The 12510-nt window shown below is 30.7% G+C and overlaps 2 protein-coding genes across 2 annotated transcripts; one reads left to right on the top strand and one right to left on the bottom strand.

The window, feature by feature from the left end:
• Window positions 1-2063: 2063 nt before the first annotated feature.
• On the bottom strand, window positions 2064-3610 carry LOC123221768 (auxin-induced protein 22D-like). The gene is made up of 2 exons (XM_044644674.1): window positions 3135-3610; window positions 2064-2650 (listed from the first exon to the last, which is right to left on the bottom strand). The coding sequence occupies exons 1-2, from the start codon at window positions 3353-3355 to the stop codon at window positions 2269-2271; spliced, it is 603 nt and encodes a 200-aa protein (XP_044500609.1). The 5' UTR covers window positions 3356-3610; the 3' UTR covers window positions 2064-2268.
• Window positions 3611-9932: 6322 nt separating this feature from the next.
• Window positions 9933-11978, top strand: LOC123221766 (auxin-responsive protein IAA16-like). Its single transcript, XM_044644673.1, has 5 exons — window positions 9933-10307; window positions 10903-11135; window positions 11227-11362; window positions 11455-11516; window positions 11597-11978. Exons 1-5 carry the CDS (start codon window positions 10081-10083, stop codon window positions 11632-11634), a joined length of 696 nt encoding a protein of 231 aa, XP_044500608.1. The 5' UTR covers window positions 9933-10080; the 3' UTR covers window positions 11635-11978.
• The last annotated feature ends 532 nt before the right edge of the window (window positions 11979-12510 follow it).

Below are 12510 nucleotides of genomic sequence, written 5' to 3'. Positions count from 1 at the left end.
TTCACTCTCTTTGCAAACCATATTATTTTTCAAATAATATTTCCTCCTATTTTATACCACACAACTCTCTTCAATTATTCTTGGTAATTGCCTGAGGATTTCCAAGATATGTTTACAAAAATTCAAAATCACAATCGATATCCAAACTGACATGCCCGAAGAAACTTGATGCAAGAGTTTAGATTATGTTCGACAATTGCAAGAAATAATGACTCAATCTTAGCATCGGAATGCTTTGTAATCTTCCATGGGAACACAACAACAAATTGTTTCAGATGTGGTTCTTGAGCTAACATTAATGGATGGAAAATCTGAATAAAGTTATGAAGTTAATGCTTGAATCGTCGGCTCTAGCAAATCACTGTATAATTGCATCTCAATCTATGGCTTTTAATGGGACATCAAGGAAATCTACCTACAAATCAATTAATGGTACCTCTACAAGCTCGTTCTCCTCGACTTGATTTTCCAAGATTTGGAGTCAACTCAACCTTCCGAATATTCAAAACTAAACAATTTTTTATATTACTATTTTTCTATACTTTTTAACGTAAGATATAAGTTTCATACTATATATTTAAGATCCTAACAAACTACCACACTTTACAGTTCTAATGCTTACACGGGTGTGTTGTATGTTAGTCTTAAGCGAACACTACAATGCCAACGTCATCACCCATATCACATGATTATAATTAGAAGACGTAATGATAACTCTGATATTAAATTATATGAATCTTGATATAATCATTCTTCAAAAGCTAATTATTGATATTGAAAAACTCTATATTAGAGGGTTATGTTATTTAACGTGCAATTTAAATCACATATTTTATATTTAAGATCTTAATAATTTCATATAACATCGAATGAAAAAGGATGTTAATAGTCTTAGTTTCCTTTAGATGGTAAAGCTTCGCAATGGTTTAAGTGGATAACAACACAAGCAATTCACTTCGTGATATTAATTTACTTAAAAATATATGCTAACTTAAGAATCCTCAAATACCCTTTAAGTCACATACTTCAAAAATTTTTATTAAATATCAATTAAACCCTTCAAATTACAAATGTCTCGGAAAACCACTAATGTGCTCAATTATTTAGCCCTATTTTTGACGAAATAACAAAGTCACCATGTAAATATGTCAAATAAATCAATGATAACTTGATTAGGTGACCGAGAGATGTCGAAAGAAACAAGAAGACAATCCAAGGTCAAAGAAAGTTAAGATGGGCATTTGATTGGGCTGGGCTAGGTTTGGTTGGCCAGATTTTTTATCCTTAACAGTAGTCATGTGTACTTGTGGGAAGGGGAACTTAGAGAAATAGAACTGGAAAATGCATGATAAATTATGATTCCATTTTTACTTATAAATATTAAGGGAATGAAATAATATGTATGATAAGTAACAAAAATAACCTCAACATTAAGATACTCTAAGTAATTCATCTAGCTTAAATGTTCAAATTAAATCCGACTCTAAAAGGGTAATCTATCTGATGCATTTTAGTAACATTAATAATATGTTTTATAGGAATTGACAAGTGAGATTTGTGTAAGTGTTTCGAGAAGCAAATAAAGTTATAGATTGGATATTCAAATTTGTTTTAAATTTATCTAATAAGTTGACATTATACCAATATATACTAATATGATTGCAAAGGATTCTTTTGACAGAAAATATTGAAACATTAAGTTTAAATCAATGTTTATGTTTCCCTTTAATTTTTTTTTTCGGGTTTTCAACCAGAGATCTTGTATCAAAAAAAAGATACTCTTAAGTAATCACTTCCTAAAACAATTTAAAATTTAGTTAGGATGACATAGTAAATTTTTACAACCAAAAAAGCCAAATCTTGTGTACATTAACCCTCTGTGTAAATTGTTCTGAATAGAGATCCTAAGACTCTAGAAATGATAATGGAATCCAAGAAAGAGTTTTTTTTTTTTTTTTAAGAAATATTCACAAACATTTCCTTGAAGGAAACTGGGTCTGTTAGAAGAAGAGATCCATTTTTCAAATAGATGCCATTTGATGTAACTTTTGGGTAAAATGATATATGGAAAACCTAGTCAAGTTCATATAACATGTTTATCTTTGTACACTTTCCATTACAAGAAAACAAGCCAATCCGTACAGGGATTTTCTTCTAACATATTTTCTAAGGGCCCAAGGTGGAAGAACAATGGATGTTCTTCTCTTCAGAAGCTGATCTATCACGTGTTAGTGGCAGTGGAAAATGGGGTTCTATTTTCATTTTGATTTACACGGTGCAACCCAACCCTCTTGCTTCTGATCCTTTCATAATCCTCAGCCTCCTGCAGGAAGTGATGAACATCTCCCATGGCACATCTCCGACCAACATCCAGTCGCCGTCTTTGTCTTCATAAGTCGGTACGAATTCGGAGCCATTGTAGCCTTCTCTTTCTGAATACTTCCCAACTTTAAACCTGAACATCTCTTCCAAGGCCTTGAGCAGCTTGGAGTAGCCCTTATAGATTTTCAAATCAACCTTTCTGAGATAAGGAGCTCCATCCATGCTCACTTTAACATAAATTACTGCTCCTTCTTCAGACTCCACTTTCTTCGCCTGGAAGCTATTTTTCCTGTAATATCTAACAGGTGGCCACCCCACTACTTGCGTCCTGCAATAAACAAGATCCATTCCCATCAGCCCATGAATAATCAACTATCACAGATTAAACAAAAAAAAAGTATTAGCTAGAGTAAGAATCAATATCAAATCATTATAAATGTTATATTTTTATTAAAAAAAAATAAATTTATAAGTTTAATAAAACAAAAAAGTTGTTAATAATCTATTATTGTTGTTAAAAAGTTCTACAAAAGAGATTTCGTTGCTGTTTACTATTTTAATTTTTTCGTTAAAAGTATTTTTGTTTAAATTTATTTATTTTTAGTGAAAATATAAATAATTTATGATTAAAATTATCAAAATAACACTTATAATAACTTATTTTTCTTTTGCTAATACTAGTTTTTCCTAGTGCATGTCTCGTGCCTACAAATATAAATAACAATATGTTTTAAAAACAATCATAAGAAAACGTTTAATAATTTATATAGAAGCTAAGAATTAATATAGAAAAAGTTTTAAGATTTGCTTACTTAGTGGAGGTAGCAGATTTTTTGGCATCTGATGCAGGAGAATTGTCGTTGCAAGATCCATGGTGATCATCATTCATATCGGGCAAAGCCCTTTTGTTGCTTATAGCAATAGCAATAGGCGGAGGTGGGGTTTGGTTCTCGGAGTCTTTGGTGGTGGCCGACAGCCCTAACCGAAGCTCGGTAGCATCCAGGCTAAGATCTCTAGTCTCCATAAATGCCATCAGTTAAACTTTCGTCTTGTTGCAAGATCTTCGTAGTTTAATATCTTGAACAGTTGAACACCTTCGAAAGTCTTTGATTGATTATAAACTTGAAGAATTTCTCGAATTGCAAATTGGTTGAGAGTTGTTGAGAAAAAAACGTGTGGTCGGCGAAAGCAAGATGAATGGTATTTTATAGAAGGAATAAGGCGGTGAAGGCAAAGAAGAGAGCGTGTAGAGCTTCTTCATCTCCATGGTAAAGTCATTTGTAGGGTTACTGCATTTTTCTTCAATACAGAGGCTTTTGATGTGTAAATAATTAGAGATGTTCAATCAAATTAATTTACTAATTAATTAAACTGAATCGAATTTTGAGTTTGAAAAAAATTATGAATCGAAACTGAACTGATTTAAAGATTAACTGATTTTAAATTGAATCAAAAATATCAATTAATCCAACTGAATTTTAGGTTAACAGATTTTTTATCCGAATTTCAAAGAATTGTCATATTTTATTATTTTTTCTAGTTTTTTTTAAATTAATATTTTATTAATTTTTATTCAATTTTTTAAAATCGATTCAGTTCGGTTAACTAGTTTTAAAAATAAAAAAAAACCGATAACCAAACTTAAAAAATTGATTTTTTCATATTCTTAAACCGAAATTCAAACTAATTTTTTAAAATTTTTATTTTTTATTCAATTTTTGATTAAAAAATCAATTCAATTCGGGTACTGGATAATTTTGAGTACCCATAGTAAATATAATATCTAATTTGATTTTCCATTATGCTGATTCTATAAAGTTGTGTATTATTGAAAGGTTTAGTTAGGCTACTCGGACTGTCTTAGTCAATAGATAAGGGTTTCTATTTGACTGGTTAATTAAATTTTAATAAATGTATTAGTCAAAAATTCTTTTTACCCTTGTGTTAAAAAATTAATAAATATGAGAAAATAAGAAAGTGTGTAATTTAAAATTTTGACCTTCATTTGGTTGGTGGGAAAGAGAGCGTGGACAAAGAAAGGGCACGGGAAGGTGTTTTGCACATGAACAGCAGAATTGAGGATCATGAGATGTCCTTGTACTCTGAAGACCTTGACAGTCAACACATCGACGCTCCATCTCAATGCTTCCTTTTAGATCAGAAAAATCGGGAGCGTTAGTCGGACCGAAAGTCATCCCATGTGAATTGGGTCCACACCACATGGTGTGCGTCGGCCGTTTTAATGCCATCAACAGATTGGGGCATAGGGACAGAAGTTATAAAGCCGTCCATTAAATTTGGAGTTTGATTTATTTGTTATAATTAGTTTAACTTTGAAAAGTTAATTCGGTTCCAATAAACTTTCTCATGACAAAAAAAAGTTTGGGGCATTTTTCATAAAGCCTTAAGCATGCTTGAAAATGTGATATATTTATCTTATTATTTTGAGTTTTCTTCAATATTAGAGATAGTAATTTTGACTTGATTTTAGGAGCTTTGACCCTCTTTAACTCTAATGAAAAGAAAATTTTTTAATAAAAACGAGAAAAGAGATAGAAACATGGATGAAAAAAATTTTCACAATCAAGGATGGACTGGGGACGAGGATGCATGTGTCCCCTCCCTGTCCCACCCCTTCCTTGTCTCACCCCGCGCCGCCTCGTCTCGTCTCTTTATATTAATATATTTACTTAAAATACTAACATATCTTTATAATTTTAGATTATTTATATTTTTTAAATTTATTTAAATTTTTATTATGCATATTAAAGTGATTAATACATTATATATGTGACATTTGAAATAGTGGATTGGTTTTAATTTTACTTAATTTTGTTATTTAATATATTTAGAGAGTATAAAGAGGAAAATTTTCTTTACTAGTACTAGGAGGGAATTTTTTTTCCATAGGAATGGGAACGGGAACGGGAACGGGAACGAGGACAAGGACGAGGACAAGGAGGGGTTTTTTCTTTATGGAAAGGGGATAAAGGATAATTTTCATTCTCATAGCGAGAATTGGCTAGAGACAGAGATTGATATCTTATACGAAGATAGAGATAAGGATTAAGATCTTCTCTTTGTCTCTCCCCATTATCACCCCTATTCAATATATAATTTGATAAAAATAGGTGGTGTTTTTCAGAAGGTCAAATCACTATTTCCCACCCCAGGGTATAGTGTAATTCATAATTGATATCTGTCAATTTTCCAAAATCTAAAATCTCATTTATCAACTAATTTTTATTAAATTTTTCAGTTAATGTTAACGATAAAATTATTATTTTAATAATATTATTAAAAAAATATGATTTATTATATTTTCACTTTTAAATTTTAAAAACTAACCATTTCACTTTTCCTTAAAGTTTTTTAATTTTAAAAATTCTTTTTTTCCCTCAAAACAAACTATATGAAAGGGTCCCTATGCAAAAATAATGAGTTACATATTTAAAATATGTAAAATATATATGTACATACGCGATGTTGGTTGAATATAATGTCTTATTATGTTGAATCACTACAAAGTCCTCCAATTAGATTCCGCCAAATCAGCAAATTCCATGTGACTTTCATGTGTGTCCTTTATTCCTTTAAAGCAAATGAATCAACAGCATAATCTTTGAATGGGCTTACAGACAGACAAGGGCCCAATTAATCCTGCTGATTTATGACACCTCATCATTACTGTCTCTGTCTGGTGGGGGTCTCTTCTGTAATAATAGGCCAGCCAATCTAGACCCTACACATCACACTGTGGGTCCCACCTCCAGCTATTTTGAAGTTATCTAATTTTCTTGCACTATTTAATTTTATTTTTTTTGTACAGATTTGTCTTAAAAACTTTATTTTCTTTCTTTTGTGTCCCAACATGTTGAATCATTCTTGCTGCCATCGTTGTTGTGTTTTCCAACTTAACAAAATGATTGATGCATTTTTATTTTTTTAATTTCATTTAACTAATTATTTGAGAAAATTCGTTAGGTGAGTATTAATTTTTTAATAAAATTATATATAAAAATATAATATACCATCATTTAATAGAATAATTTTAAATTAAAGGTTTTTTTTTTTTAAGTTCACTTTTATACAAATTCATCTCTCCCTTTTATGTTCATTACTCAAATTTTATATAAATATTCATATAAAAAATATTATTATTCTTTTTTGTTTCATTGAATGTACCATATAGTAAAAGTTTGAGGTAAACACTTCTTTTAATTTTTTCAAGTTAATTTTTATTTGTACTTTTAAATTTAAATGTGTTATGAAAATAAAATAAATAAAGTAACAATTTCAATAAAAAATGTAAAAAAGAAAATAAAAAAATTTTCAATAGTAATATGTTTTTTTTCTAATTGAAAAGAAAAATGATCGTAATAAGAAGATAACATGGGGATATTTAGGAGAATTAAAAAGATGATGAAATAGAATGAAAAAGAGAGATTGATGAAGAATTCATTGTTTTTTGTGGTTGGGCCAAAAGATTTATTCACACCCAAGGTTTAGTGTTCTTCTTCTTTCATTTTTTAATTTTCGAAAATTTAAATATTTAGTTACCTATTAAATTTTGTTGTTATTGTTAAGGATAAAATCATTATTTAGTTAAAAAATATTTTTAAAACTAAAATTTTGTCGTATTTTTCTCTTTTTAGTTTAAAAATCTTATAATTTATTTTTACCCAAAGTTTGAAAAGTGATTATTTTTTTTCTAAGGTTATTTCTCTTTCTTTTCAATGACCATCCATCATCTCCGACAGTCCGCTTTCTCTTTTCCCTCTCCAACAATCTTCGTTTGAGACGAAGACTCACCACTTCTTCTCAAATGAAGATTGTTCATGTTTATCTTCGATAAAAATAGTCAAAAAGGGAAAGAGTGTGCTAATTGAGGGAGAAATTGCCAGATATAGCAGGTTGGGCTAACGAAAGAGAAATCATCGAAATACAAATCTAAAAACTAAAGTTGAATAGGTGTGAAATTGAAACTTTCTAAAAAGCTGAGGGCCAATTTAATGAAAAAAATATGAGAGTTTACAACTTTAAACTTTAGGAGGAGGGAAACCTAATTTTTAAATTTAAAAAATATGAGATTGAAATATATAAATAAAATTTCAAAACTTAAAAGATAATAATAAAATATAAATTTAAATAAAAAATTTATCATGAATAATAATAATAAAATTTAACAGATAAATAAATATTTAAATTCTTAAAAGATAACCAACAAAGAGTTTGAAAAAGATACACTAAACCTAGGCAGGGAATAATAAGTCTTTGGCCTTCTCGTTCGGCTGGGAGGGAGACAATCCACTCGTGCCTTCAACATTCCCACGTCTAGGTTTCGTTTGCCAAACATTTAATCCTTGCTTTATAAATAAATAAATAAATCATAATTTATTATTATTATTATTATTATTGCTTGTCAAAATGTTTGATAGGATTGCTTTAAATCGCAATTTAAGGAGCTCTCACTGCCTTACTTTCTTACGTGTAAAATTATTGACACCATTACCACAAATAATTTGGAAGTGACAAACTAAAATACAAATTATTAATCATTCATTTTGACATTTTTATATATTAGCCCACCATCTTACCCTTTTAAATAGTATTACTATAACAAAATTATTGGTTTTTCGTATCGAGTTTTAATTAATCATATTAAATAAAACTTTTGATTTAATAATAAAATTCATAATTATTATATTAGATAAGTTAAAATTTAATTTTAAAATATTATTAAAAATTATTTAAATTTATGCTTTTTCACACGATAATGAATGTGATGCGTGCGGGAGGTTGACATTGGAGGAGAGAGTCACGGTGGATGTAGGCCGTGGTGGGACTGAGGTTGCAGAAGCACACGTGTAGGGTAGGGCTAATCAGGATGGCGACAGGGTAGTTCTGTAGTAGTGGGCCAAAATCCACACGAGGGAAATGTATGTGTGAGTGTGGATTGGGTGGCAGGCAGGCTGGCAATGGGCCTTACACCTTTGATGGGTTTTGTTTTCAAGTAGAGGGGAAGTCCTTTTCAATCCTTGCTTTCTATGTCTAGTCATGTTTTAGAGCAAATTTATTTCTTGTTCCCCATCTTTTTTAATGTAGTTTTCCATTAATTACTATAAAGTATTAAATATTAGTGATAAATATTCAAATAGATTTGACCTCATTCATGCACCATAATATTGGATAAGGAAGTCACATAGGATAATAAAAATTATCAACATATAAATTCAAACATGTATAAACTCTTCCTCCATACATTAAAAGAAGCTTATTATTATTATAGTTATACTTTGGAAGGATTTGTAGTACTTTATGAAAACATATGAAATTACATGTTGACATGGGAACAAGTTTATGGTATATTAATAAAGGCCAAAAGACTTATTCTCACTCAAGGTTGGTTGAATTCGCAGAGTAGTATAAACTAAGTATTGAAATGTCAAACTTTCACTTATGAATTATTAAAATTAACAAAATATGTTAGTTTTAGGGGTGAAATCGTTATTTAATAATTAATATTAAAAAATATAAAAGTTTATATCATTTTTTTTTTTAGTTTGAAAAACTAACAATTTCACTTATAATTAAGTTTTAAAAATTTACATTTTCCTCTTAGGGTTTCATTTTCAACCAATCATTCTTTGACTATCGGAATCTAATTGTGACCTCTTTTTTCTTACTGTAGATGGTCACATATTAGTGTAATCTCCTCTAGATTCATGACCAGCTACCCTTCGACGTTTTTGTTGCTAATGAAAACATTTCATCTTTGTTTGTATCTTCATTGACGATGAAGATGCTAGATAAGAGGAAGGTTCGGAGAAAGGGAACTCTAGTCGCTAGAAGGAGAAAATGTTAAAGGAATTTCGCTAGAGAAATGAAATCCTAGTTGGGGAAAAATATAACTTTTTAAAATTTAATCTTAAAAAAAATTATTAATTTTTTAAATTAAAGGAGAAAAATGGGATACAATTTTATCATTTTTAATATATTACTAGTTAATTAATGATTTTACTTCTAAAAGTAATTGATTTAACTAATTTTAATAGGCCAGGGATGAGAGTTTGACATTTCATTATTTAGTGGGTACAAATTTGAGAGTTCAATAAACCTTGGGTGGGAAAAAGACCGTTGGCCCACTATTAAAGATTAGTACGTTGGTGGAGAGGGTACTAATCCATGTTTTTTCAAAGAGAAAAAGAAGTCACTTTAACTCAATAAAAATGTTGCTGTTTTTTCCTTTTAGCACGCTTAGACATGCTTTTCCATAAAAGCAACATAAACATATCCTCCAAAATACCGAAAATAATGGTAAAAAAAAAAAAACATTCTCGTAAATGATTTAAAATTTAATTAATTAATTAAAACAAAAAAAATTAGCAATTATTAACTGGTGGAGCCAATGGAAAACCAAAAAAAAAGAAAAAACCAAACAGCCCCAACTTGGTCTGCCCACTCACTTCACCACAATCATTCTAAATATTACATCGTCAATTACATCACTCTCCCGACAAACCGTCGATGCTTCAAACTTAAATCACACCATCCACGTGTCCTCACATCCTCTCTCCAAATTCTGCCTTTTACCCAACAAATCAATACCATATATTATTCCCTCGTTATATCCACGCCTCTATTTTTTCTCTCCACATTGCTGTGCTTGTGCTTGTGCTTGTGCTCGCTGTCGTAGATTGCAAACAGACAAAACTCTCGCCACGACGTCGGAGAATTGAGGAGGGATTGTTAAACAAGATGATTAACTTTGAAGAAACGGAGCTGCGGTTAGGGTTACCGGGAGGTGGCTGCGGTGGCGAAAGTGAGATTGCTAAGAGCAGTGGGAAGAGAGGCTTTTCGGAGACGGAGGTTGACTTAAAGCTTAATTTGTCGACGAAGGATTCATCGTCGGCGACGGTCGTGATTGATGTTGATGCTGTGGAGAAGATGAAGGAGAAGACCAGTGTTTCAAAGCCACCGGCCAAGTAAGTTAGGATTAAATCGAAACCTTGAAAAAAAAACTGTTGCTTAAATTTGATCCATTAATTACGTTGATGCAGATGATAAATCTTAACGCTATATTGATGATTTTCACTTCGGATTTGGAGATTGTTAGTCTGAAATAATTTTTATTTTTTAAATTTTGGGTTCATACCAGTGAGGTTAGTGGCCCTAAAACAAATTAATTAATATTATTAAAAAATAGATATTTTTATCGTTTCAAGAGGCTTTGGTTTGGTTTCTTGTCGGGAAGAAAGGGGAAAAGAACAAAACATAAGGAATCTTTTACTTTTTCAGTGACTTTAGGCCGTAGCTTTCTAGCCATTTCATTCTGTACACGTCAACAAAAATGTACGGACTTTCCTCAACCAAAGAAATTTAAAAAAAAAAAAACTCTTTTTTTTTTTTTTATGATATATACATTTCTGAATAAATAGATAAGATATAATTTTGTAATTAAGTATTTTAAAAGATAATATTTATTAATATATTATTTATAAATTTATTTATATATTAAAAAATAGGTAGGCATAATTTTTATATATTATGAAATAATCTGAAAAGAGGATGGTGATACAGGACACAAGTGGTGGGTTGGCCACCCGTGAGGTCATTCAGAAAGAACATCATGGCCGTCCAAAAGAGCAGCAGTGAGGAAAGTGATAAGGCCGGCAGTAGTAGTGGTGTTGCAGCTTTTGTTAAAGTAAGCATGGATGGAGCCCCATATTTACGAAAGGTTGACCTTAAATTGTACAAGAGTTACCAGGAACTTTCTGATGCCCTTGGCAAAATGTTCAGCTCCTTCACCATAGGTAAAAAAAAAAATTAATCATTCAGTTAATTTGAAATTAAACTTCTGCGATTAATCTTGACAAGTGGGTAATGAATTGAATTTATGTATAGGTAACTGTGGATCACAAGGAATGAAGGATTTCATGAATGAGAGCAAGCTGATAGATCTTTTGAATGGCTCCGAGTATGTTCCCGCTTATGAAGACAAAGATGGAGATTGGATGCTTGTGGGTGATGTGCCATGGGAGTAAGTTTCTTCTTCTTCTTCTACCTTATTGTCTTAACTTAATATCAAAATTTTAATTTCTGTTAACTGATCAATTTAATATGATCAAACAGGATGTTTGTTGATTCATGCAAACGCTTGAGGATAATGAAAGGGTCCGAGGCCATTGGACTTGGTAATTATAGACATTTGCATACTCTTTATGGTAACTTTAAACTTGTTTCTGTTAGTAACATTTTCTTATTACATGCGCAGCTCCAAGAGCAGTCGAGAAGTGCAAGAATAGAAGCTGAAAACAAATGTTATATTTTTCGAAAAAGCTGATAATTCAAACGCAAGGCAAACCAACCGGCTTGAGAGGGTTCCAGCAGGACGTTTGAATGTGTTGACGATGCCATGGTTTTATTTTTATATATTAGAATAGATGAAGATGAAGATGAAGATGGGGTGGAATTAATATGTTAATTTTTCTGAGAAGCAATAAAAATAGAACATGTTCATAAGTCTTCTCCCATCTGTAACTTTGTTTATTGTCTTCTATGGCTTGTCTTTTATTATTATTTAATATTATTCTAGCTGTCATGGGTACTTTTGTTCCCCTTCATTAGTGTTAATAATGATAAGAATCTCTGCAGTATCTGTAAGCTTTAAGTTAAATTATAAAAAATATAGGTTTGTGTAGTTTATAAATCATGTGAATGGTTGAGGAGGGCAAAAAGATCCATTAACAAAGTGACAAGGCATGTGCAAGCTGCTTGTTGGGTGGGGATATTTTATTTATTTAAATTAATTATTGATCTGTCATGTTGGACCCCGAAGAATAAATTATGAAAACGGTGCTTCAGATCATGACAGTTAATTTTGCTTATATTTTGGGAGGAAAAGCTTCTTACCTTTAACAAAACAAAATAATGAAATTTCATGCGGTAAATTTACAATAACCCAAGTATTTAGGTTTCCACATAATCAAGAGCGAGAGCGATACCAAACTTTTGGTAAATATTACAACCTATCATGAGTATTCTACTCTCACGCCCATCTTTCTCCCTCGATGCTTTTGTCTTGTGAAAATTTAACTTATTTTCTTTGAAATCTCATGACTTTGTGAAAATCCAAACGAATCGCTTAGATGCTCTTCCTTCAAATAAAAAGTCATGTATCAACATCTT

The sequence above is a fragment of the Mangifera indica genome, chromosome 7 (assembly GCF_011075055.1).
Source record: "Mangifera indica cultivar Alphonso chromosome 7, CATAS_Mindica_2.1, whole genome shotgun sequence".
NCBI lineage: Eukaryota > Viridiplantae > Streptophyta > Magnoliopsida > Sapindales > Anacardiaceae > Mangifera > Mangifera indica.
This window is presented reverse-complemented; position numbering and strand designations above follow the sequence as displayed.